This window comes from Sprattus sprattus (genome assembly GCF_963457725.1).
Source record: "Sprattus sprattus genome assembly, chromosome: 1".
In the NCBI taxonomy this organism is placed as follows: domain Eukaryota; kingdom Metazoa; phylum Chordata; class Actinopteri; order Clupeiformes; family Clupeidae; genus Sprattus; species Sprattus sprattus.
Window position 1 is genome coordinate 42091735 of NC_137920.1, and position 23017 is coordinate 42114751.

Below are 23017 nucleotides of genomic sequence, written 5' to 3' on the forward strand. Positions count from 1 at the left end.
ATGAAAAACATGTAGCCACTTAATACAATGCATACCCATATGAAACCCTTAAGCGTATGAATAATCTGTTCTATGGATGACTAAACACTCTCAGCAGACTGCAGACACTTCCATGGGACAAGGTTATGCCTCTGCTACCTGAACCTTGAATGCATTGTGGCCTCTCTTGACAAGGAACTGGCCTTGCTCTCTAGAGGAGAGGACATTCATGAGTCCCCAAGGTCCTCTTCTTGGAGTTCCTGCTCAAGAAGGATACAATATTCTTATTTAGATATAGGAACATATACACAAGGCCTTCTCAAATTCAACCTTGAAACAACAGTTTCATGGATACCAACTTTTTCTCATACCTCATAGCTTCTTTTATTGGATTCAAGTGCAGGTAGATTAGGTAGTTTTATTAGAAGTGTTTTTTCCATTCTTCAAATATCTCCTTTAAAACAGCATTATAGTAACAGTAAAGTAACATTATAGAATTGATCATTTTATTCATGGATATGTAAAATGACCATATGTGAAATGTGCGGTGTACTTATTTGAATTTAAGTTTCTATGCCAGGCAGGCACATTTTGGGTCAAAATAAAAATACAATGAATGTCTGTCTTTTACTTTCACTGTTGAACCCAGTAGCTCCTCTTCATGTGACAAACTCAACTTGGGAGTCTGGAATGCAGTTTGTCACTTGGAAAGTTATCTATCAGTTGTGTCAGCAAAGTCTGTCTGCTCTCACTAATTGTATATAAAAGCTGTTTTAAAACTTGTGTTTTCTGTTTCAATTGTGCTGCTTATCACGTTGCCTTCATTATGTGGTAGTTGTGCAGTGGCTTTGTGTACTTTAAGCCTTGATTTTGTGTAGGTCTCAGGTTTAAAATAATGATTCAAACAAACTGTACTAATTAATCATACTGCACAGCTTTCTTGCTGATATTGCAGTGTACTCAACTAGGATTAACAGGATTATGAATCCTGTTTTTGTTTTTCACATTATAATTGGCATCACCTCATCTCGTTGCTCACGAGGGTGTAGCTGAGCAGTCACTGATAAAATACTGCTCTACCAAAGTGTGCATTTGTTGGGCTGTGTTAAGGGTGGGATAGTCAGGATGTAGCAATTCATAGTGGTGCATATTGGCACATTTCCTAGATGGTCAGAGAATTTAGCATGAACATTTTAAGGGGGCCCTTTGAATAGATGTAGCATACTTGACCACTACATTAGCAGAGACATCTTCACAACTACACACACTCACATGTAAACACAATCACATGTCCAGCATGGCACCTCAGTCCTTAATGATGTCGTGACGTTGATGGAATATTCATCAAGGGCGATAGCCCTAATTTGTTTGTACGGCTCACATGAGTGAGATGTTGTGAAGGTGATGGTGTGTGTGGATGTGTTCTGCATCAACAGATATGCGTGTGATTGAACTTCAAGGGCGCCACCCTAATATCATTGTAGGGGAAACACTGTAGTCTTTTATTGACTAGTTCATGTTATCTCCTCCACACACACACACACACACACACACACACACACACACACACACACACACACACACAAACACTCTTCCCCTATCTCACACACACAATCACACACACTATATAGTCTCCCCCTGGGCTAAAGCCCTCCTTGGTTGAAGGGCCACAGGCAGTGATATAATGAGGGCTCGGAGGTCTGTGGGGAGACACAGTACACTAGTATTGTTGTACATGTGGCCTGTGCTGTTAATGCTTATCCCCTGCACGCTCGTTTCTGCGTGATGCTGATGCTGCCACCCAGTGATGCTGGAGGGCAACTGACTCAGACGGCGACCGCAGTGACAAACATTTCTTTTTTTAATCGCACAACTCAATCCTAATGCTTTGATGCAAATCAACTCAAGGATGCATAATGAGAAAAATAGATTAAAGGTCACCCCATTTCACTCACAAACACACTCACAAATACACACTCACAAACAAACACACACACACACACATACACACACACACACACACACACACACACACACACACACACACATCACTGGAGGGGCCTGCTGAACTAAATACTTGCTTTTACTGTTTCAGTAGTGTGTGTGTGTGTGTGTGTGTGTGTGTGTGAGTGAACGCCTCAGTATCCTGACAGGGTGACGAGGTCAGGGTAGCGGGTGCGGTGGGCCATGCACTTGTGGCGGTCGATGAGGAGGCTGTGAGTCTTGCAGGCGATGGACTTCTCCAGGGCCATACGGGTCTCCTCCAGCGCCGCCAGAGAGTCCCGAGACACACACAGCTGCTGTGTCAGGGCTGACATGGTGTGAGTGATCGCCTCGACCTCATCCACAAGACTACACACACACACACACAAACACACACACACACACACACAAGTAAACACACACACACATACACACAAAAGCACAAATGGCAAACACACAGGGAAGGCATAGACACGTCAGCAAATATTCAGATACAAAAACAGGCATACACATCATATCCACACTTGGACACACACAAAAGAAACAAAGGAAGACCCAGATGTAAGCAGGCATTTTCCCAGACACACAGTCACAGCCATGACATCTCATCAAAAGGAACAAGAGAGAAGGAGATAAACAAGAAACACAAGGCAACTGATGAGCTATGCTGAGTTTACAGTCATTCATTACATCAAACATTTCAGTTAAAGTGGATTCTGGCAATGTCAGACACAGCACTCACTGTTGTTTGTTGATCTAAGGGTTTGTATGTGTGTGTTTGTGTGCGTGTGTGTTTGTGTGTGTGTGTGTGTGTGTTTGTGTGTGTGTGTGGGTGTGTGTGTGTGTGTATTTGTGTGTGTGTGTGTTTGTGTTCGTGTTCGTGTTCGTGTTTGTGCGTGCGTGCGTGCGTGCGTGCGTTTGTGCGTTTGTGTGTGTCTGTGTGTCTGTGTGTATGTGTGATTGTGTGTGTGTGTGTGTGTGTGTGTGTGTGTGTGTGTGTGTGTGTGTGTAAAATATTTGCATTGCATTGGATTTGTTTTGTGAGTGCCTAACAATAGGATCTGCTACTACAGTTGAGTTGCTGTTGCTGCTGCAAGGTCAAGTCTCCCTGCTGAGAGTAGTTAGTTCATACATGAGGATGACTCATACCTGTGAGCCAAGGGCAAACAAAGAGTACAATATCTCACAGTTGAGAGCCACAACACAACATCTTCGTGTTATAGCCAACAAGGAAGGGAACAGGAAGAGACTTCCTTAAACAAATTATTTGTTAAGAAGTCCTTCACTTACTACAGTATTATACCACAGGACCAGTGTGTGTGTGTGTGTGTGTGGTGTATATACAGTATGTGTGTGGTGTGTGTGTGTGTGTGTGTGTGTGTGTGTGTGTGTGTGTGTGTGTGTGTGTGTGTGTGTGTGTGTGTGTGTGTGTGTGTGTGTGTGTGTGTTTACGTCTACAGGTGGGTTTGTGTACCTGAGCTGTGGTGAGTCTCTGCACAGCTCCATGTTAGGTCTGTGTGTTCGCTGGTGAAGCCTTGACTGGGCCACTCTCATGGGGGCCTCCTTATCATGGAGAGCCTGCTGCAAGGACACCATGTTCCTCTCCTGGGTCCCAATCTGCTGCAGGATCTAATTACACACACCCACGTACACACACACACACCAAAACAAACATGTCAACACATATGAATGCAAAGATTTATACTGACACACAACCATTCACCAAGATACCCTGGTTCCAGCGGCGGAGCGGACGAACGGGCAAACCAGGCAGGTGCCCAGGGCCTCGGGCACCAGGGGGGCCTCGTCGTTTTTTTAGGTTTTTTTTTTCAAATTAAAATAAATCATAATGACAATTCATAATAAGCATGAAAAACGATTATTTTCTTTTCAGTATCAGCTTAAAATGTATCTTAATTCCATCATGGAACAAATTATTCCAGGTCACGTGACTTTTCTGTCACTGACAATTTTTCGTGTGGTGACGTGTGTGGTTGCAAAGTTAAGCGTGAAACGTTTTTTAAGTGGGAGCGAGAAAAGAAGGAGGAAAGGGCAGGATGAGAAGTTCAAGGGAGAAATTACCTAAGGTAACACACAATTTCCAATCATGGAATTCGTCCGTAGAAGTGGAAGAAATATCTGATAATGTGTCGAGTTCATCTGATAATGTTTCAAGTGCGGCTAAGCCAAGTTTAGCGATTGCTAGCAGAAGCAGCAGACAAACAGCTTGTAGTGACACCAACTACACTGCAAAAATGCTTTTCTAACCTAGTGTTATTTTAATTGTAATTGTAATAACACTAGGTTAGAAAAGCTTTTTTGCAGTGTAGCTCTGCCTGCTTTGCTTCTACACTGCAAAAATGCTTTTCTAACCTAGTGTTATTACTCTTATATTGAGATGAAAAAATCGAGTTGGTCTTGTTTCTAGCTAAATTGTACTTACCTAGTGCTTTCTTGGTAAGGTTATTTTTGCCTATTTCAAGCATATATTACTTATTTTAAGAAATCTTAACAAGCCAAATTTGCTTAACGCACTGGCAGCCAAATTTGCTTGTTTTAAGCAAAATCTGCTTAAAACAAGCAAATTTGGCTGCCAGTGCGTTAAGCAAATTTGTACCACAATCATGTACCACAGCTGCCAATATCCGAGACACTGTCACACCCGCACTGAAGACACGCATGATACTGCCATGGTCATGAACACAGCTGGCTGATAACTACAGCAGTGATGTCAACAATGTGAGTAACATCAATGGTGGTGATACAGTGATTAGTGAAGACCCCTATGGCGTGACAAATTAACAGATAGAGAGAGAATTGAAATGGTTAAAACAGGACCTGTACAAATTTGGAAGTTTCAGTTGAAAACATTCAGAAACAGAACTATAAAGCATTAATCAAATGTAACATTGTTTTGATTAAGTAATAAAAACAGTTTTTTTACACTACTAAAACACTGCACTCAAAACCTCATCATTCAAATAATTTACAACTGTTGTGCTTGATGAGTTTATGAATGTGTTGGTACACTTGGAATTAATTAATTGTGTGAATTAGTCAGGAACACACTGCTAACCAGGTGTAAACAAGGTTAGCGTGAGCAGCTGCAACAGAAAGTCTGCTAGCTAAGTCTGAATACCCGCAAACTCTGCATGTTGAACAAAAAGAGCAACTGGTTCCTCCGATCTGTACTGCACAGCAACGACAAATTCAACATGGGAACTACAGCCTTTCAAACCGGCTCATCCACCAACTCTCTCCAGCCTGGCTCAGCAAACAATGTCATCGCCAGCGCACCCCTTTTCCATAAAGTAACTGAGCATACAGCTTCCATAGCATAATTGCTACATGGCTAAGCATCAGACAGTTTAACTTTTGTCAATGTACATATTGGTTTGGTTTGTTCACTAAACATGACTGCTGGGATATTATAATTATTATATTATATTATATCATATTTTCATGGTAAAGGTTATTAGGTAGTTGGCTTCACCACACCATACATGAGGTGATGCATGTTAGTTATGCTCCCATAGACACAAGGTCTTGCATGCATTACTAATTCTTTTCCTCCTCTAAACTTGGCATCACCCAGATTACACATACGCTGGCTTTAAACATAGTCACAAACGCGCAGAAAAAACTCAAACTTCGGGCTTCACATAGGCTGCTTTGTTCAACCTCACTGTGTGCAGGACTGTGAACACACTTACCTATGCACACGAACTACAGAGACCGAACAAAGAAACACACATTCCCAACAGACATATCCATACAGTTTTTACTAATACAGGTACGGGAGGAACCCATCAGTTTGGCAAATGATACTCCTCCTTGTGTCATTTTGGGAAGTATAACACGTTATATGTGAGATTTAAATGGCTTTCTTAATGGTAATGTGTGTGTGTAGTCCCTGTTTACCTCTTCCACTCTCCTTTGGCTTTGGGCTCAATGCACATGCAATTACGCCTCCTCCCTCACTATCACCATCTTTCCTCTCAGCGGGGAACATGTAGGAGCGCACACATGGATTGTGCTCCACTCCCTGCACAGTGAGTCCTGCACTTTTCCTGCAAGGCATTTCAGGACCCTGGTCAGAGACTGTGCCAAAAACGCTAATCTGCTGGCAGCCCCAAGCACATGAAGAGCTTAGACTCGTGGGATGGAGGAGCTCCTGATGCGGAGGCTGGGGGCCTGAGGGCTGCCACAGTAAGAGCCCCATCACTCTGGACCTTTAACCAAGAGGAGGTGATTACTAGATCACTCTGGACCTTTAACCAAGAGGAGGTGATTACTAGATCACTCTGGACCTTTAACCAAGAGGAGGTGATTACTAGATCACTCTGGACCTTTAACCAAGAGGAGGTGATACCTGCGTGAAGGTGGAGGTGATTACTAGATCACTCTGGACCTTTAACCAAGAGGAGGTGATTACTAGATCACTCTGGACCTTTAACCAAGAGGAGGTGTTTATTAGATCACTCTGGAACTTTAACCAAGAGGAGGTGATTACTAGACCTGAGTGTGCTGGGGGGACAGTGAGGCCAGAGGAGTCAGTGATCAATTGAAAGTCATTAGCGGTGACTATATCATGTATATGGGTGTTCACTTTAGCCTCGAGCCTGTCCAGAAGGCTTCATAGGTACAGTATTAGCAGAGCAGGACTTTGGATCTGTGGCATTTTTTGTACAATGATCTCTGAGAAGTATTTTGCCCCTTGCTATTTTGGTAGCTTGGGATGTAGTCTGTGATATTCCTGAGATGTCCTGAGATATCATCAATATCTTTAGTCAATTCACAAACTGCAACGCTGCAATCCCACTGGATGTAACCTCACATATAAAATGACATATTGCATTGAATTGAATAGTCATCAAGGGAATTTAAGTTAAGGCCTCCTTCTTTTTAAAGTACTGATCATGTCTTAAATATCACAGAATGATTTAAACTTAAGTGTGGGCTTATTTTAAAAGGAGTAAACAAGTCTTGGACTTTAGAGGAGGAAGAATGGAGAAGAGATACTAGTTCATCTGCACTCTGCAGAGAGCCAAAGGTAGCTCCAGATGCTTCTTCAGTGCATCTGATGAATAAGTTAGCGTGAGCGTGCTCATGTGGTGTGGGCTTGGGCACGTACCTGTGACAGGTGGAGCTCCAGCTGAACCTTGGCCTCGTTCAGCTCTTGACAGCGCTGGTTGAAGGCCTGGTCCACTCTGGAACACTGGGTTCTCAGGTCTTCGGACGTGTCCTGAAGCACGCGCTCAATCAGCTGCCTGAGTGCACAGCTCGACCGCATCTCGTGGTCTGCTGCTGCCAGGTTGGCTTGTGTGAAGTGCATCCACTCTTCACTGTTACTCACACTATGAAGGAATGTAGGAGATGGGGGAGAGGATGGGACAAATGTAAAGACACTTCTTTTAGTATTCATTGAGTCAGTATGATGAATGCGACTGGTATGCTTACAGTGAATGTGAAATTAATTTGTGACCAAACATTAGTTTTTGCATGTCACGATCATGTTGCCTAGAATGTTAAACTAGTACTATACTGCCCCCCTGTGGAAAAAGCAGTGGAGGCACTGTCAGCTCAAGTTTCAAAGCCATCAGGTCATTTGCATTATTCAAAGTGTAGAAGTAAGACCTGGTTACTAAGGCAAACATACCTTTTGATACAACGATGCAGTAAACCAGAGATGAATTAGCACAGGGCAAGAGAGGAGAACAGTGAGAATGATTAATGGTGTATTATATATTATCAAGTTGTATTACATTTTTAAAAACCACTTACTCACAAAATGTGTACCCCACAGAATTTTCACACTAGCTGAGGTCGTGCGTTGCTGTGACAAGGCCCAAATAGGAGGCGGGAACAGTCATATAGTCTCTTTTTATGTATAAAATACGTCATTTTTTTTTTTATTCCTACATAGTACAAAATATTGTGTTTCCTCACTGAACACTTTGAAATATTGTTTTTGGTAATGCACTAAGTGCGCCTTTGTTACAGCCTTTAGCACCCTTATACATATTAGCACTGAAAATGCAAAAGGTGCACTGTGCTTCAAAATAATACTGAAATGTATTATATTTCTGTGTTTATATATTCAGTCTATTTTCAGATATCTTTATAACATGCACTGTAACACTTACTTGAAAAGGCATAATCCTAACAAAGGTAGAAGCGTTTTAGATTTATCAAAATAGTGTGTAGTTAGTGATCTAACCACATGAAAACACTTTAAGCAATCTAACAAAACAAAACAAAAAACATTTTGAGATGGGATAATTTAGTTTTGAATGCAGTGTTTGATTTTGCAGGAGATAAGAGGTGTTTTGAAGTTTTGTGCAAATTAAAGTCTTGAAAAAAATCTAACCAGGTTTCAGAAAATGTATGTAAGCAGATATGAAAAACTTTAACTGAAAGCTTTGTAATACTGTGCCTACATATGACAAGACATTGTGTAGTGGTGTATTTTTAGTCCATTCATATTAGGGGCTGTTAGCTGACCTTCTGGTTGTTAGATCATTTAAACAACTTAACTTAAGAGTCCCTGTCCCCTGCACATGTGCTGACTCAGATTTAAGCAATATAGCACGAGTGGGAGTGGGGTAGGTAAGGGATAATCCCACGTGTGGTGTTCGGCCGTAGCCACCGGGGCCGGGAGTATGTCAATCTTTTCTGGTACCCCAAACATAAAATTATGAAAATTGACTGAATTTTAATGGGTTTTAATGTTTCAGGACAAAGTCTTTTTTTTCCCATTTCCTGAGACAGAATGTTTCACAGAGACTGGATGGCTTTTGGAATGTTTGAAAACATTCACCCAATATTATAGAAACGTTCACAATAATTCCTGCTGGCTATATTGTACGCTTTGAACACAGTTGGAATTCACAACAGCATTAAGTCTGGATATTATGAGAAAAACACTCACTGATCCTGGATCTTTGCAGAACCGGCCTGATGTTGTGTCTCAGCACTGGTGTTGCTGTAGCGGCCACATTGGTTATCTAAACTGTAGGCCTGGTGCTTATCAGACCAGTCCATCTCCAAAGTTTGCTTAGCATCCCCGTTGGATCTGGAAGAGATGCAGAAAGGACAAGCACATGCAACACTGTAGTTGTATGAAAAGCTGCAGCACAAAATGCAAATGAAATGCATTGTATGGCACCACCTAAAATGTCTCACTTTATTTGAGCAACAGTCTGATCTAGCGTTCTCTTGTGCAGTGCCTGAATGCTTCGGATCAACTCCACCTCCTAATTTAAGGAACACAAGTTAAAGCAAAGATTGGATTACTGTTATACAACATTTGAATTAAAATATAATTTGGAAAAAAGGATAATTCTAACTTGGATGAGCTCTTCCTCCACGAGGTCCTTAACCAGATCGGGCCCAAGTCGCCTTTCCCTACATGTCAGATTATCTGTCGCAATGGCAAAAGGAATCTCGGTGGCGTCCAAAGCCTTCTCCAAACGGAACTTCTCAGCCAAAAGCAAGGCAGTCTCGGCCCCAAGATGTTCGATGTGCCGCTCAAGCTCGGACTTCCAAAAGTGAATATCTTGTAACCTCTCACCTAAGTGTGTGGTGCCATCCGCCTGTGTGCGCAGAGTTCTAACCTCGGTCTCCGTATAAAGCACTTTGGAATCAAAGCGAATTTTCTCTGAATTGTTTATATCAGTCAAGGCCTGGTTCAAAGTAGAGTTGTTCTTGGCCACCCATTCCGCCGGAGTGTATTTCGCAGATCTGTATCCTGCAGCAGCCAATCCGGTCGATGTTAAGAAGTTCTCTTTTAATGTGCTCTCTGGATCAACAGGTGGACGCAGTTCTTCATGTTGAGTCACGGCTCTGGTGTCGAAATGCGGTCTCGACACTAAAAGTTTCGACATTTCAAAGCAAGGAAGTGATACATAAACTATATAGATTTTTACAATTCCCGTGAAAAATTACGCTGGCTCTAGTGAGATCCCCTGAAACAGCAGAAGATGTTAAACTGCGTTGTGTTTGTGTTGCGTCGCCTAGGATACCCGTTTCCAAGGACGCGTTTTTGAGGCTGACAACAGGGTGATTTGAAGCCGAGTTGTCTGCACGGAGGGCGGTGATCTCAACACTGGACCACCATCACCTTTATTTCACAGATTCGGTTTCCAAAATATCTCCCTGCCCAAGAGTTTTTGTTTTCGTTACAAAAATATAGCAAACATAGATATTACAGTTTTTTTTTTCCGTTACTAAAACTCAATTTTTCAAAGCAAATACAAAGGCTCACTGCAGTTAGCAGGGAGAGGTTGGCCCAACGTCGGCAATGGTTGGCAACGTCGGCGTTGGAATTCCAACCTTGGGCCAACGTTGAACCAACGTCGGCAGCTCAACCAATAACATCAAAATGCAATGGTTGGGCAGTTGACGTTGGTTCAACGTTGGCCCGAGGTCGGAATTCCAACTCTGTGTTTTTTACAAGTTAGAGTTGGAATTCCAACGTTGGGCCAACACTGGCCCAACGTCAACTGCCCAACATTAATGTCAAAATGCAATTGGTTGGGCAATTGACGTTGGGCCAGTGTTGGCCCAACGTCAGCTGCCCAACATTTTGATTGTGTTTTTTTTTTTTTTTTTTTTAACCATTCCACCTTTTTCTGCAGGGCATATTGGTAATCAATCCTGTGTTTTTTTTTTTATTAAGATAACATTATAAGCATACAGCCTACTGGTGGCCAGACATTGTGATTCCACGTCTCTGTAAACACTTTCAGAATCTGTATCACTGCGTAACAATACAAATAGCCACGAGCTTATTTTAAAATCAAAAACCGTTAGCAGCAGATATTGTGAACTGCCTTCGTCACTTTTTTCTGACTGTAGCGAGTCATTTCAATTTTCAACAAGTAATTTAAACTTTTGATCCACATTCATCAGTAAAGGTAACCGTATCGTTAATTAACCACATAAGACGTACTATCGACTACACTCTAAAAACAAATGCGTTGGCTCAACGCAGAAAATTAACGCAACAGTTTGCATCAATCTTTTTTGAGTTATGACAACTTCTAATGAAATTAAGTTCAACCAAAGATCTAAATTGAGTTGGGGGAATTAGCTTTTCCTCTACAACCAAGGGAATTTTTAAGTACCACTAACTTAATTATTGTTAGCATAAACAAAAGTTTTTAAGTTGATAACTCAAAAAAATTAAGTTGTTCCAACAAGTTTTTCCACATTATTTGAAAGGAGTTTTTAAGCGTTATGTACTTAATTACCATAATCAGGAACACAAGTTTTTAAGTTGGCAACTGTTTAAAAAATTAAGTTGCTCCAATTAGATTTTTTTTCAGTATTTTGTTTTTCGCTTTTTCATGTTTTTGTTCATGTAGCTTTTAAGAAATTATTTAATTCAAGAACAAAATTGTTAGGCAATTAACTTTTTCTATATTAAATTGCAGTTGAGTACTTGAACACTCAATATATAAATCTTGAAAAAACAACAACACAAATGTAAATTGCCCAACAAATTATAAATTCATACATTTGCAATATTGCCTTAAGTAAAGTAGTAAGCATACTCAGTTATGCCATCACAGCAAAGTTATAGGCCTTTGTGTATTTAAAACCACAGTACCAAACGTGTAAAATGTGTGTTGTTAACTCCAGTTTAAAAATTATTTTGTAAAACATTTGTTAACATTTAGCAAACTTTTACAACTCTCATTAGTGAAGGACCCACTTGCAGACATCACAGCTCAAGTTTCAAAGATTTTAATCAAACTCATAGGCAATGATGCAAAGGGAAAAGGCAGTCTCGTGGTCAACAGGCAGGCATAGGTCAAAAATCCAAGAATGAAAACAGAGTTCATGGCAGAAGTATCCAAAAAAGGAATCCAACAGGCTCAGGTCAAGGAACAGGCAAACGTCAAAAACATATACAGCCAGGATGAACATGAACACCTAACATGAATACAAAAACAAGACTCAAACAGCACAGTTACTAACAGAAAAAGGTGCAATTTTCAAATAATGCTAAAATACAACGATGCAAAGAATAAAAGACATGGCAGAGGTTGCCCATGACCATGGCGTAACCTGTAATGTTTTAGCAACCCTGTTTCTGTAGAGGTTTCAAATGTACACATTTTGCAGCCCCAGACCATTTTGCCCAAGATATGGGCCAACGTATATGCTAAACTAATGTATGTAGCCTTTTAGATAATGAAAAATGCAAACTTTAGGTTGTATCACAATAGTAACCAAAATCGAAAATCATTTACAATGCAAAAAAAAAAGAAACCCTCTTCCTCTACTACTTTAGTCCCTATCACAGAAATATCAACAATCCAAAGGCTAGGCTACACTTGCTAACAGTTGATGGAATGTTGTAGCTACACAAAGCTAATGCTAGTCATATTTAGCAGTGAATTTCGGCCATCCAACCCTTTAGTTTAGCATAGCAGTGGATAAGAATGATTAAGTAGAGTTTAATTGTAAATTAAATGAAACTTGCCTTGAAAATGTCCTTTATATTATACCACTTTGTAATAGAACTTTGTTCTGCCTACAGTTCTTCTAACACAGTCTTAACTGTCTGAAGTTGTCCAGGAATTTGAACTGGGTAGAGGAGGAGCCTAGAACTCCTGAACTCAAGGTGGAGAAAAATTAAGTTGTCAAGCCAATTACATTAAGTTACTACAACTTAAATTTAGTTTTAATTCAATGAATGCAGAAATTTGAGTTTGAATTACAAATAATATTAAGTTGATGTAATTACCAACATTATTAAGTCAACACAACTCATTTAAATAATGTTTGCAACTTAAAAGGTTGATCTAAATCGATAAATTAGAATTTTTACCTTGAAACCATGCATTTAATTAAGTAGTGGTAAAAGGTCCCCTGAATTACTTTTTAGAGTGTAGGTAACTGCAGCGACACACATTCTTGTCTACGCTAAGCGTGATTTTGTTAGCTGGCTAGCTACCTGTCATTTAGTTAGCAGCTGAGCTATCTCTACGGCTGGTGATCCGGTGTCCAGGGACAGCAGCAGCAGCATGGATGACGGCTCTGAAGCGGGCTAGCCTACCAAAACTAATTTATTTGTGTGTTCGCTTGTTTTTTCTTTGCTTGCGTGTTGCCTACAATAAATTATTTTTACCTGTAGGTAACTGCTGTCTGTTTAAATTCCTTACGGGCCGTGCCTAGGCTATCGACTTTGTTGCCATTTCGCGACTGTACAAAACAAATTCGGAAAATACGGTAAGAGATGTTCCTGCTGAGAGTCAAACAAGACTTCGTGCATTGTCTACACACCTGTCACTTCTGAAATATGTAAGTTTGATTCATTAAACCATATTTATATTGATAAAAACATATTTGTTAAGCGGATTTTTTGGTGGCCCGCGGGATAATAGGTCGCGTTACGATAGGTTGGTTTAAGTTTTTGGCTGCATTAAATGTGGTGGCAAGAAGTATGGCCGTCCTTGGATTATGGGACATTGTAACACCTTATCCTGATTTGAATTATTTAATTATGACATTGAATAGACATCGGGTGGACTTCTGTAAGATCGTAGAAAGCCCAAAATAGCTTTGGTTTAACAATAACTAAGATAACGTTGGCATGGCAATTGGTTATAAACCAACGTTGGCAATTGGTTATAAGCCAACGTTGGCAATTGGTTGGGCCAACGTTGGCAATTGGTTAAAAGCCAACCAAAACCCGACTCTCACTCCTATTTGCCAACGTTGGCCCAACGTGTCCCCGACGGCCAAAAGTCCGTTGGCCCATCGTTGGCATGCGCCGTCGTGCCAACGTCTGTGACAACATTGGGCCAACGTTGGGCCAACCTCTCCCTGCTATCTGGGTGTATTGATGTTTAGAAATATGTCTTGGTCATCAATGGTTGCACTTTGTATTTGTTTATAATTTTACAAATACAGTACAATGTAAAATATTCTACAGTAAATACAAGAATGCTCCTGATAAGGCATTCAAACTAGTGTTTTACTGTCATAGTAGTGTTTCTTACCCATTCTCTCTTCTGAATGTCCGGAGAATCGGTGCAACTGAGAAGTGGCTTATGTTTGGTTGAACCCTCTGGCCAGCCTTGCCAGCCTCCTGCATGGTCAAACCAATGTTGACCACATGGTTGAACACTTTGGCCTGAATCTCATCAGAGATACAGTAATGGCTCTCTGTCTTGCTCTTCCTCTTCATCATTTTCCTCCTCCTCTTACTCTCACTCCTCTGCCTCTCTGATCACCACTCACTTCAATGTTGCCATAAATTGTTCTCCAAACTAGGAGCTAAAGTTTTGATTTCAAATTGCACAACAGCTTTGGAAATGGAAGTTTTGTCATTTGAATAACAGTGTGTTCTGTCTGAAAGCAATGAGGTTTTGGCATTGATAAACTGTGTAGAGAGGATGGTGTTTAGTATTTTGTAGAAAGTGTGGTTAACAAATGAAATCTGTGTCTAAAGCAGAGAATTGTGTGTTGTGTTTTGAAGAAAGTGCGGCTTACAATTGAAATCTGTGTCTAAAGCAGAGAATTGTGCTTATAGTTTAGCAGAATTGGTTTAGGGAGTTGGCACTTGGGTTTAGTGTTCAGAGAAACCGAGGCATGCTTTGAAAAATTGAGTTTTAGGAACAGAGAAAAACTGTATAAACAAATACAAAGTGCAACCATTGATAACCAAGACATATTCCTAAACATCAATACAGTGAGCCTAGCCACAGTGGACCATGTTCTAAGGCAGAACACTTCGAGAATGAAGCAGGTGTACAGGGTGCCTTTTGACAGAAACTCTGAGTCAAACAATTACAGTATGATATGACTATGTGCAAGTAAGTCATATACGTTTCCACAACTGATTACGTCCTATCAGCACTGAAACATTACTGTACTGTATTGTAATCCAATCAAATGTTACTGTATTTTACATAGATAGATGTTTCAAAACACAACAATTGTCGATATTGTCTTGAGCAAGAACAGGATGCAGTCTATTTTTTTTGTCCTTTTTTATTTAACATTTTTCTTTCTTTTTTTTGTTGACTGTATCTATATCCTATTGTTTGTTCTGTGTAAATCATCTACACATTCGGTTGTGTTTGCTCTGATGTAAAGGCTACAGCACTTTTGAAAAAAAAACAAAAAAAATCTTTACTGTAAGTCGTTACTGTTTGTGAGTTGTTTTATATTTGAGTTAAAACATTATACAGTTAGAATATTTTACAACAGGAGAAAGCGTACAGTAACACTGGAGATGAAAAGGCATAATACTCCTGATAAGGCCTTTATACTAGTGTTTTCCCATTTCATAGTAGTGTTTTCCATTGAGCACATCAGTGTTCAATCGATGCTTAGAATGTCTACTCATATAATGGTCTGTGTTTGTCATTTGAAAACAAAATACCCTTTTGAGGTGACATAATAGTGTTTTGAAAGCAAGGTAGCATTTTGCAAGAGATATAAAGGGTTTTGCATTTTGTGTGAGTGGTTTTGGGATTTGGGTTTAGTGTTCAGAGAAACCAAGGCATGCTTTGAAAAATGGAGTTTTAGCAACGGAGAAAAACTGTAATGTAAACTGACACTGTCAGCCTCAAAGATGCGTCCTACAGGTGTCTGTAAACTACACATAACCATCCTGTTTTAGCACTAGCACCACTAGAGAGGTACAAGGTGACTGAGATGGTGCAATTGTGTCACCCTTCTCTCTGTTCTAAATAGCTATATTTTCAAAGGTGAAACCCTGTTAGCTTTGCTAAAAACAGGAATTCCATCAGTGGTGACAAGACTGTGTTGGTCCTGCCCAGTGTGTCTGAACAGACTGTTGGCCAGCCTTGTAAGAGACATTGCCATTCTGGAGGATAACTCTTCATCAGGTCCCAGTTCCTTTGGGGAAACACTGAGCCTCCGGTATGTTCTCTCTCCCTCTCTGATGAAAAGGTCATATACAGGTGAACGCTGTGCTTGTCCTGCTTAGTTAGCTTAGTCGCTAATCAGAAATTACAGTATTTCCTGTCTGAGAATTATGAGATTCATGATCAAGCAGCTGTTGTGATCACCAAAAAAACCACCAGCATAATCTCCTTAATGGTAATCTTATCATGGTATGCAGCTTTATATTTCTGTGGAACCAACCAACCCAGATGGCTTTTCCTCCCTCACGGCATGCCTAACCTCCATTAATCAGTGGATGAGAAAACACTTCTTAAAGTTAAAGTGATGACAAAACAGAGGTACTTTTGGTTGGGCCAAAATCAAGTCGAGACACCGTTCTCTGTCATCTTGGGAACTTGGCACATCAGGTCAAACCAAAAGCAACCAGCCTAGGTGTCATCTTAGATTCAGAGCTAAGCTTTGAGCCCCATTTTAGTAAAGTTACCCAGACAGCTTATTTTCACCTGAGAAATATTGCCAAAATATCCCCCTTTTTAATGCAACAAGATGCAGAAAAATTAATCCATGCTTTTATCACCAGTAGGTTAGACTACTGCAACGCTTTATTTACTGGTCTTCCAAAAAAACATATCAAGAAATTAGAACTCATACAGAATTCTGCTGCTAGACTTTTAACAAAGACCAAGAAGAGGGAGCACATCACCCCTGTGTTGGCTGAACTGCACTGGCTCCCTGTCTCCTAAAGAATTGATTTTAAGGTCATGTTGATTACTTATACGGCTCTAAATGGAATAGCACCTTCATACATCTCTGAGCTTTTAAAACCCTATCAAACACAAAGGAACCTTAGATCTACAAATGCCAATATGTTAGCTGTACCCAAAGTACTCCACAAGCAAAGTGGAGAAGCTGCCTTTGCCTATTATGCACCAAAGCTATGGAACACCATACCTTTGTACGTGAAGCAGTCAAGCTCAGTGGGTATCTTTAAAAAACACCTGAAGACATTTGTATTTAGCAAGACCTGATTGTGTTTATCTTTTAAATCCTTTTATATTTATTTTTTATTTATTTAAAAAAAAAAAAAACGGCTTTCTCAAAACTGCACACAGAAAACTGAAAACCTCACACACAAAATGCTAAACCTGACACTCCCTTTGCAAGATGACTCTTTGCTATCAAATCTCTTAACTGTTCACAAAATGGAACTCGTGTTTTCATTTGGTACACACAGCCATAATTTCAAAACACACACACATACATTCATTTAGTACACACAACTAATATTTGCAGCACACTACCAAGCATTTACAGCACACAGAAGTGCAAAATTGAAAACACAATCATCGAAACACACCATATGATTGACAATGACTCATTGAGCCATTTCTCCTTTTGTAAAATGTATCAGTGTGTAGGCCTACATTTTTCATAGTCAAACATAAAACAGCAATACCGTTGTTCTCACAAACCATATTTACAATTTCAGTCTCCTGTTCCACCAAACACTAGATTGTATTGACATAATATTGTATACAAAATGCTTACAGTTTTTCTCAATTGCTTACACACATTTTTTGAAAGCATGCCTCGTTTTCTCAAAACTCTAAACACAAATCCCAAAACAACTAACAAAAAATGCAAAACCCTTTATATCTCCTGGAAAATGCTACTTTGATTTAAAAAAAAATATTTAAAGTGTGTTTTCTTCCTCCACAGTGTGGTTCTCTTTCAGTCCTGCAAAATACAAATACTGTGAGCACACTATATTCTATTGACATGCAGTATTACAGCCCTGTAAGCAAAATGACGTCCCCTCGACGTCCTGTAATGGTCTCTCTGAACGTTCTAAGAACGTAAATGTGTATGGTTCCCTTGACAACTCAAGGACGTTTTGCACGACGTTCCAAGACCGTCCCGAGGACGTTGCGGTGACAACTGGGAAACGTTTTCTATAGGTCCTGGGGACGTTATGCAGGACGTTGCAAGCACCTCCCGAGGGCATTGTGGTTACGTCTGGGGAACGTGTTTCTATAGGTCCTGGGGACGTTCTGCAGGAAGTTGCAAGAACGTCCTGAGGGCATTGTGGTAACTTCTGGGAAACGTGTTTTAGACGTCCTGGGGACGTTATTCAAGGACGCACCGCGGACGTAGCAGGAACGACCGTTTTTGCTGAGCTTAATGAAGAAAAGAAAATAATAATAGATCGCGGAGCCGTCATTTTGCTTACAGGGCGCACACACACACAAGTTCAATTTCATTTATATTACACATTTCATATGGCATCCATAGACACACACACACACACGGTTACAAACTTGATTGCAGGCATGGGAATTGAACCGTAAACCTTCCTATTACTAAACCACTTCGCTACCTACTGCACTAACACTATCTGATTACTATTGTGTCACTTTAACACGTTTATCACAGTGTGAGACAGCCAACAAAGTCATTTTTTTCCGAGGGTTTGAGGAAAAGCATATTGTAGCGATCTCAGTCACTACGCATTGAGGGTTTTCCTTAATGATTCCTTTTTTAATTAACATCCATGGCACGTCACGGACGTGCGGGCAGGGAGGCAGAATAACTAGCCAAACTAAGAATGATGAAATAAAATAAATATGAATGCTTCTCTACTGATCTGTGCTATAAAGGTAATGTCTGCATGATTCCAATATAATGCATACATAGGAAGGTCTATCAAGTGTCTAGCTTTAACATTGAGCTTTCCACAGTCCTTCAAAGATGCTGCAACAGAGCTCACCGGTCAAATTCTCTGATTGGAATTTCTTAAAAATCCCGTCTCGCAAACACAATCTGGATTTGACAACAATCCTAATATTTAGGCCTATAAAGCAAATGTGCACTGCCCTTATTATGTTTTAAAGGAACAGGCTAATCTGCCGTTAGAAAGTTGTTTAACAACACGCATATGCTGCATTTTAAATAAAGGGCAAACCCTCGGTTTCAAACGAGGAGCGAACTGAGTGAGAAGGATCCAACATGGCCAAGCAGACTAGCCTTAAAAGCTTTTTTCCAGAGGCCAGACACAACTGATGAGGGTAAACCGTCTGACGAGGATGAACCTGTAATACCTGTAGTGTTGCGTCTGAACGGGTTTCATTTTATTATATTGTCTATGCCCGTGTGTGAGCGTGCAGGAGCCGAGAGCGGTAGGCTATTGCAGACAGTGATTTGGAAAAATTATAGCTCGCACTCGCAGCATATTGAAAATTGGATCTGTGAACTTAGTTCAAAATTTTGAATTATGAACAATTAACTGAGCTAGTTCATGTAGAAAGTGAACTTTCCCAACACTGAATACCTGAAGCCCTATAGATGTTCGAACAGCATCACCAGAGAAAAAGCCGAAATGTCGGGCGTTTATGTCGTTATGGAGTGACAAGTTCTCTTGGCTAAGGTGCGAAGTAATTGATAGTCACTGTAAAATGTTCTGTTAGCACTGCGAAAAGGCGACGCAAAGGATTCACAAGAGGGTCGAATAATTTAAGAATCTCTGCTCTCATTGAACAGAGCAATGACCATGTTGTGGCGCTCATTTAAACGCTTTTAGCGTTTAAAGGCCAGGCGCGATTAAAGGCCAGGCGCATCAGACATTACGCATCAGACATTACCATTGTAAACTTGAAAAAAAACATGTTGCATTCTAAACTACCTGATTATGTTATTATTTAAGCTACGCAGGCCATCAGTTTTCTTCAATAGGCTAATTTAGAAGCAGAAATAGGTTCGATATTTGGCCGGCTTATCATTACAATGTCGGGCAAATGAAAAACATTTTTCTCTAGCGGAACCTCTGGTTCAGAGAGGACCATTAGAGGACGTCAAGGGGGCGTTTTGGAAGGACCGAATGCGAATGTCCCGCAGAGGACCACAGGTAAAGGTTACGGGGACGTTTTTAAAGGACGTCCTGGGGATGTATGCTGAGAGACCAAATAAGAACGTTCCCTAAAAGTCCGTTTTAAGGCTCATGCGAACGTCACGCAGAGGACCTGCAGGTAAAGGTTATGGGGACGTTTTTAAAGGACGTCCTGGGGACGTGTGCTAACAGACCAAATTATAAGGTTCCCTAATAGTCCGTTTTAAGGCTCATGCGAACGTCACGCAGAGGACCTTCTGATAAAGGTTACAGGGACGTTTTAAAGGACGTCCTGGGGACGTGTCCTGACAGACCAAATTATAAGGTTCCCTAAAGTCCGATTTAAGGCTCATGCGAACGTCACACAGAGGACCTGCAGGTAAAGGTTACGGGGACGTTTTTAAAGGACGTCCTGGGGACGTGTGCTGAGTGACCAAATTATAGCGTTCCCTAATAGTCCGTTTTAAGGCTCATGCAAACGTCACGCAGAGGACCTGCAGGTAAAGGTTACGGGACGTTTTTAAAGGAAGTCCTGGGGACGTGTGCTGACAGACCAAATTATAAGGTTCCCTAAAAGTCCGTTTTAAGGCTCATGCGAACGTCACGCATGAGGACCACAGGTGAAGGTAACGGGGACGTTTTTGAAGGACGTCCTGGGGACGTGTGCTGAGAGACCAAATTATAATGTTCCCTAAAAGTCCGATTTAAGACTCATGCGAACGTCACAGAAGGACCAAAGGTAGACTTGTTACGAACGTCAAAAACGTTCTGGTAACGTCCTCTAGCGAACGTTGTGGCGGGGACCAATTGGGGACGATTGGGGACCTTGCGAATGTCCTGTTAACGTCCTGGGGACATTCCCTGTTTGCGGGGAGTACACAAGGCAAACAGATTTCGTACTTGTTCTCCATCCTGAAGGTTCTAATGAGAAACCATGAAAACATGGTCTATCACAGCGGCCCAAATCTCATTAGAGATTACCATTCTCCTTCTTCTTTCTCCTCCTCCTCCTCCTTCTTCACCTTGTCCTCATTCTCTTCCTCCTCCTTGTCCTCCTCTTCCTTCTCTCTGTCCTGCTACTCCTCAACCTCCTACTCCTCCTCCTTCTTGTCCTCCTCTTCCTCCTCCTCTCACTCTTACCCCTCTCCTTCTCTGGTTGTCGATCTTTTCAAAGTTTTCAATAGTTTACCAAACAAAACAGAGGCTCAAGACACTTTTATGGTGCAGTCCTCACTGCAAATTGTTCAAAAGACCTGAAAGTTTAGAGATTTGACTATTTGTATCTTGCAGGTTGATGCTTTGAGATTTTACTTGAGAAGTGTGGGCAACAACAGAACTTTGTGTACAGTGTTTTGACAACAACGTGATGTGTAATTGACATCAGTGTGTTCACAAGGAAAATCAGAGTCTAATGCAGATAAGGGAGTCTTAAGTATTTCCCACTTGGGGCGAGCGATTGATACATGACGTGAAGGTTGTGCAGATTGTTCCGAATTTTCGCTTTTTACTTCTTAACAAAAGTGAAAAACTGTAATCTTTTTAATTTCTTTTAATCTCAGTTTTTTTCCTTTTAATCTTATTTTATATCTCTTATATCTTTTTTCTCTTTTATTATTTGTATCTTTTATATCTTTTATTGTGTGATGTGCCCCTGATTGTTTTAGATGTTTTAAATCTTTACATATTTGAAATGTGTGAAAAGTTACTGCTTGTGTTGGATTCTTTTATTTTGTGAATGCTCCTGATTGTGACTCTATGTAAAGCACTTTGAGCTGCATTTTTTTGTATGAAAGGTGCTATACAAATAAAGTTTATTTTTATTATATTATTATTATGGTAACACAGGAAAGGTCCCCACAGAATTCCCAACAACAACAACAACAACAACATTGGTATTGCTCAGACACCTGGTGTCAGGTAGAAAACTGAGACACGAGTGACTGCAACCAATTATAGTTTGGGAATGGGGGTAGGGCATGGAGAATCATCTCAGGCAGTGCAGTGCATCTTAAACAGTTTAAATGGCTAGAGTTGAAGATGCTTGTGGTTCAGATCTGCACAATTGAATCCCGAGTATTTCCCACATGCTTCATTACTGTACTTTACTGGAATAAAGACTGATTACTGCAACAACCACAAAAGAAACATAATTTTTCTTACTGGTCTATGACTTTCTTAAGGCTGGCTGAGGAAGGGAAAAACTGACCAACAGCCTTTGATCTTAAGGTTTTAAGCACATACAGTGCCCTCCGCAATTATTGGCACCCTTAGTGAATGTGACCAAAACAGGCTATGAAAAAATATATCTTTGCTGTTTATCTTCTTGGTCTTTCCCTCAAAATATTCACAAAAATCTTACCTTTTCATTGACGTAAAATTCTTGAAAGATTTTTTTTTTTTGACATTACATAAAATATTTTTCTCCAAAACATGGGTGCCACAATTATTGGCACCCCTAGAAAATCCTATAATTAAAATCTAACTGAAGTATATTGGCAGTCATTTTTTACATTTTGGAGTTCACCTGTTTGATTAGGAACTCTTAAGTGGTCAAACATGGTTTCCTGCTTCACAGAGGTATAAATATGAGGTGAAACAGGCCAAATACCCTTAGTCATTCATCAAGATGGGAAAGTCAAAATAACTCAGTGTCAAAGTGCACCAAAAAGTCGTTGAGATGCTGGAACCCGGATTTAGGGATATAAGAAAATATCTAAACAGTTGGAAATACCCAATTCCACAATCAGGGCAATAGCTAAGAAGTTAAAAGCGACAGGAGATGTAAGGAATCAGCCTGGAAGAGGACCTATCTGTAAATTGACCCCACGCACCGTGAGGAGGATGGTTCGACTGGCAAAAGAATATCCAAGGATTACAGCTGGATAATTGCAGAGGTTAGTTAAGTCCTAGGGTCGGAAAGTCTCCAGAACTACCATCAGACTGCACCTACATCACCACAAGTTGTTTTTGGGGGTTGTCAGAAAAAAGCCTCTGCTGTCAACCAACAACAAACTAAAGTGCCTACAGTTTGGCAAATGTAAGTCAGACTTTTATATTAGAGTTATATGGTCAGATGAGACCGAAATAAGGCTTCTTGGCAACAAACAATAAAGGTGGGTTTGGCTTAGACAGAAAGATAGCCATACAGAAGAGCACCCCATACCCACTTTGAAGTATGGTGGCGGATCTCTGATGTTGGGGGGCTGTTTTTCTTCCGAAGGCCCACGACACCTTGTTAGGATACCTGGTATCATGGACTCCATCACATACCAGCAGATATTA

General features: G+C 40.6%; 1 protein-coding gene across 1 annotated transcript; it reads right to left on the minus strand.

The window, feature by feature from the left end:
* Positions 1 to 2117: 2117 nt before the first annotated feature.
* Positions 2118 to 9848, minus strand: tekt4 (tektin 4; the record flags this gene model as incomplete). The annotated part of the gene is made up of 6 exons (XM_080852241.1): positions 2118 to 2331; positions 3437 to 3591; positions 7097 to 7319; positions 8894 to 9037; positions 9148 to 9218; positions 9312 to 9848. 6 exons carry the CDS (start codon positions 9846 to 9848, stop codon positions 2118 to 2120), a joined length of 1344 nt encoding a protein of 447 aa, XP_080708367.1.
* Between the last annotated feature and the right edge of the window lie 13169 nt (positions 9849 to 23017).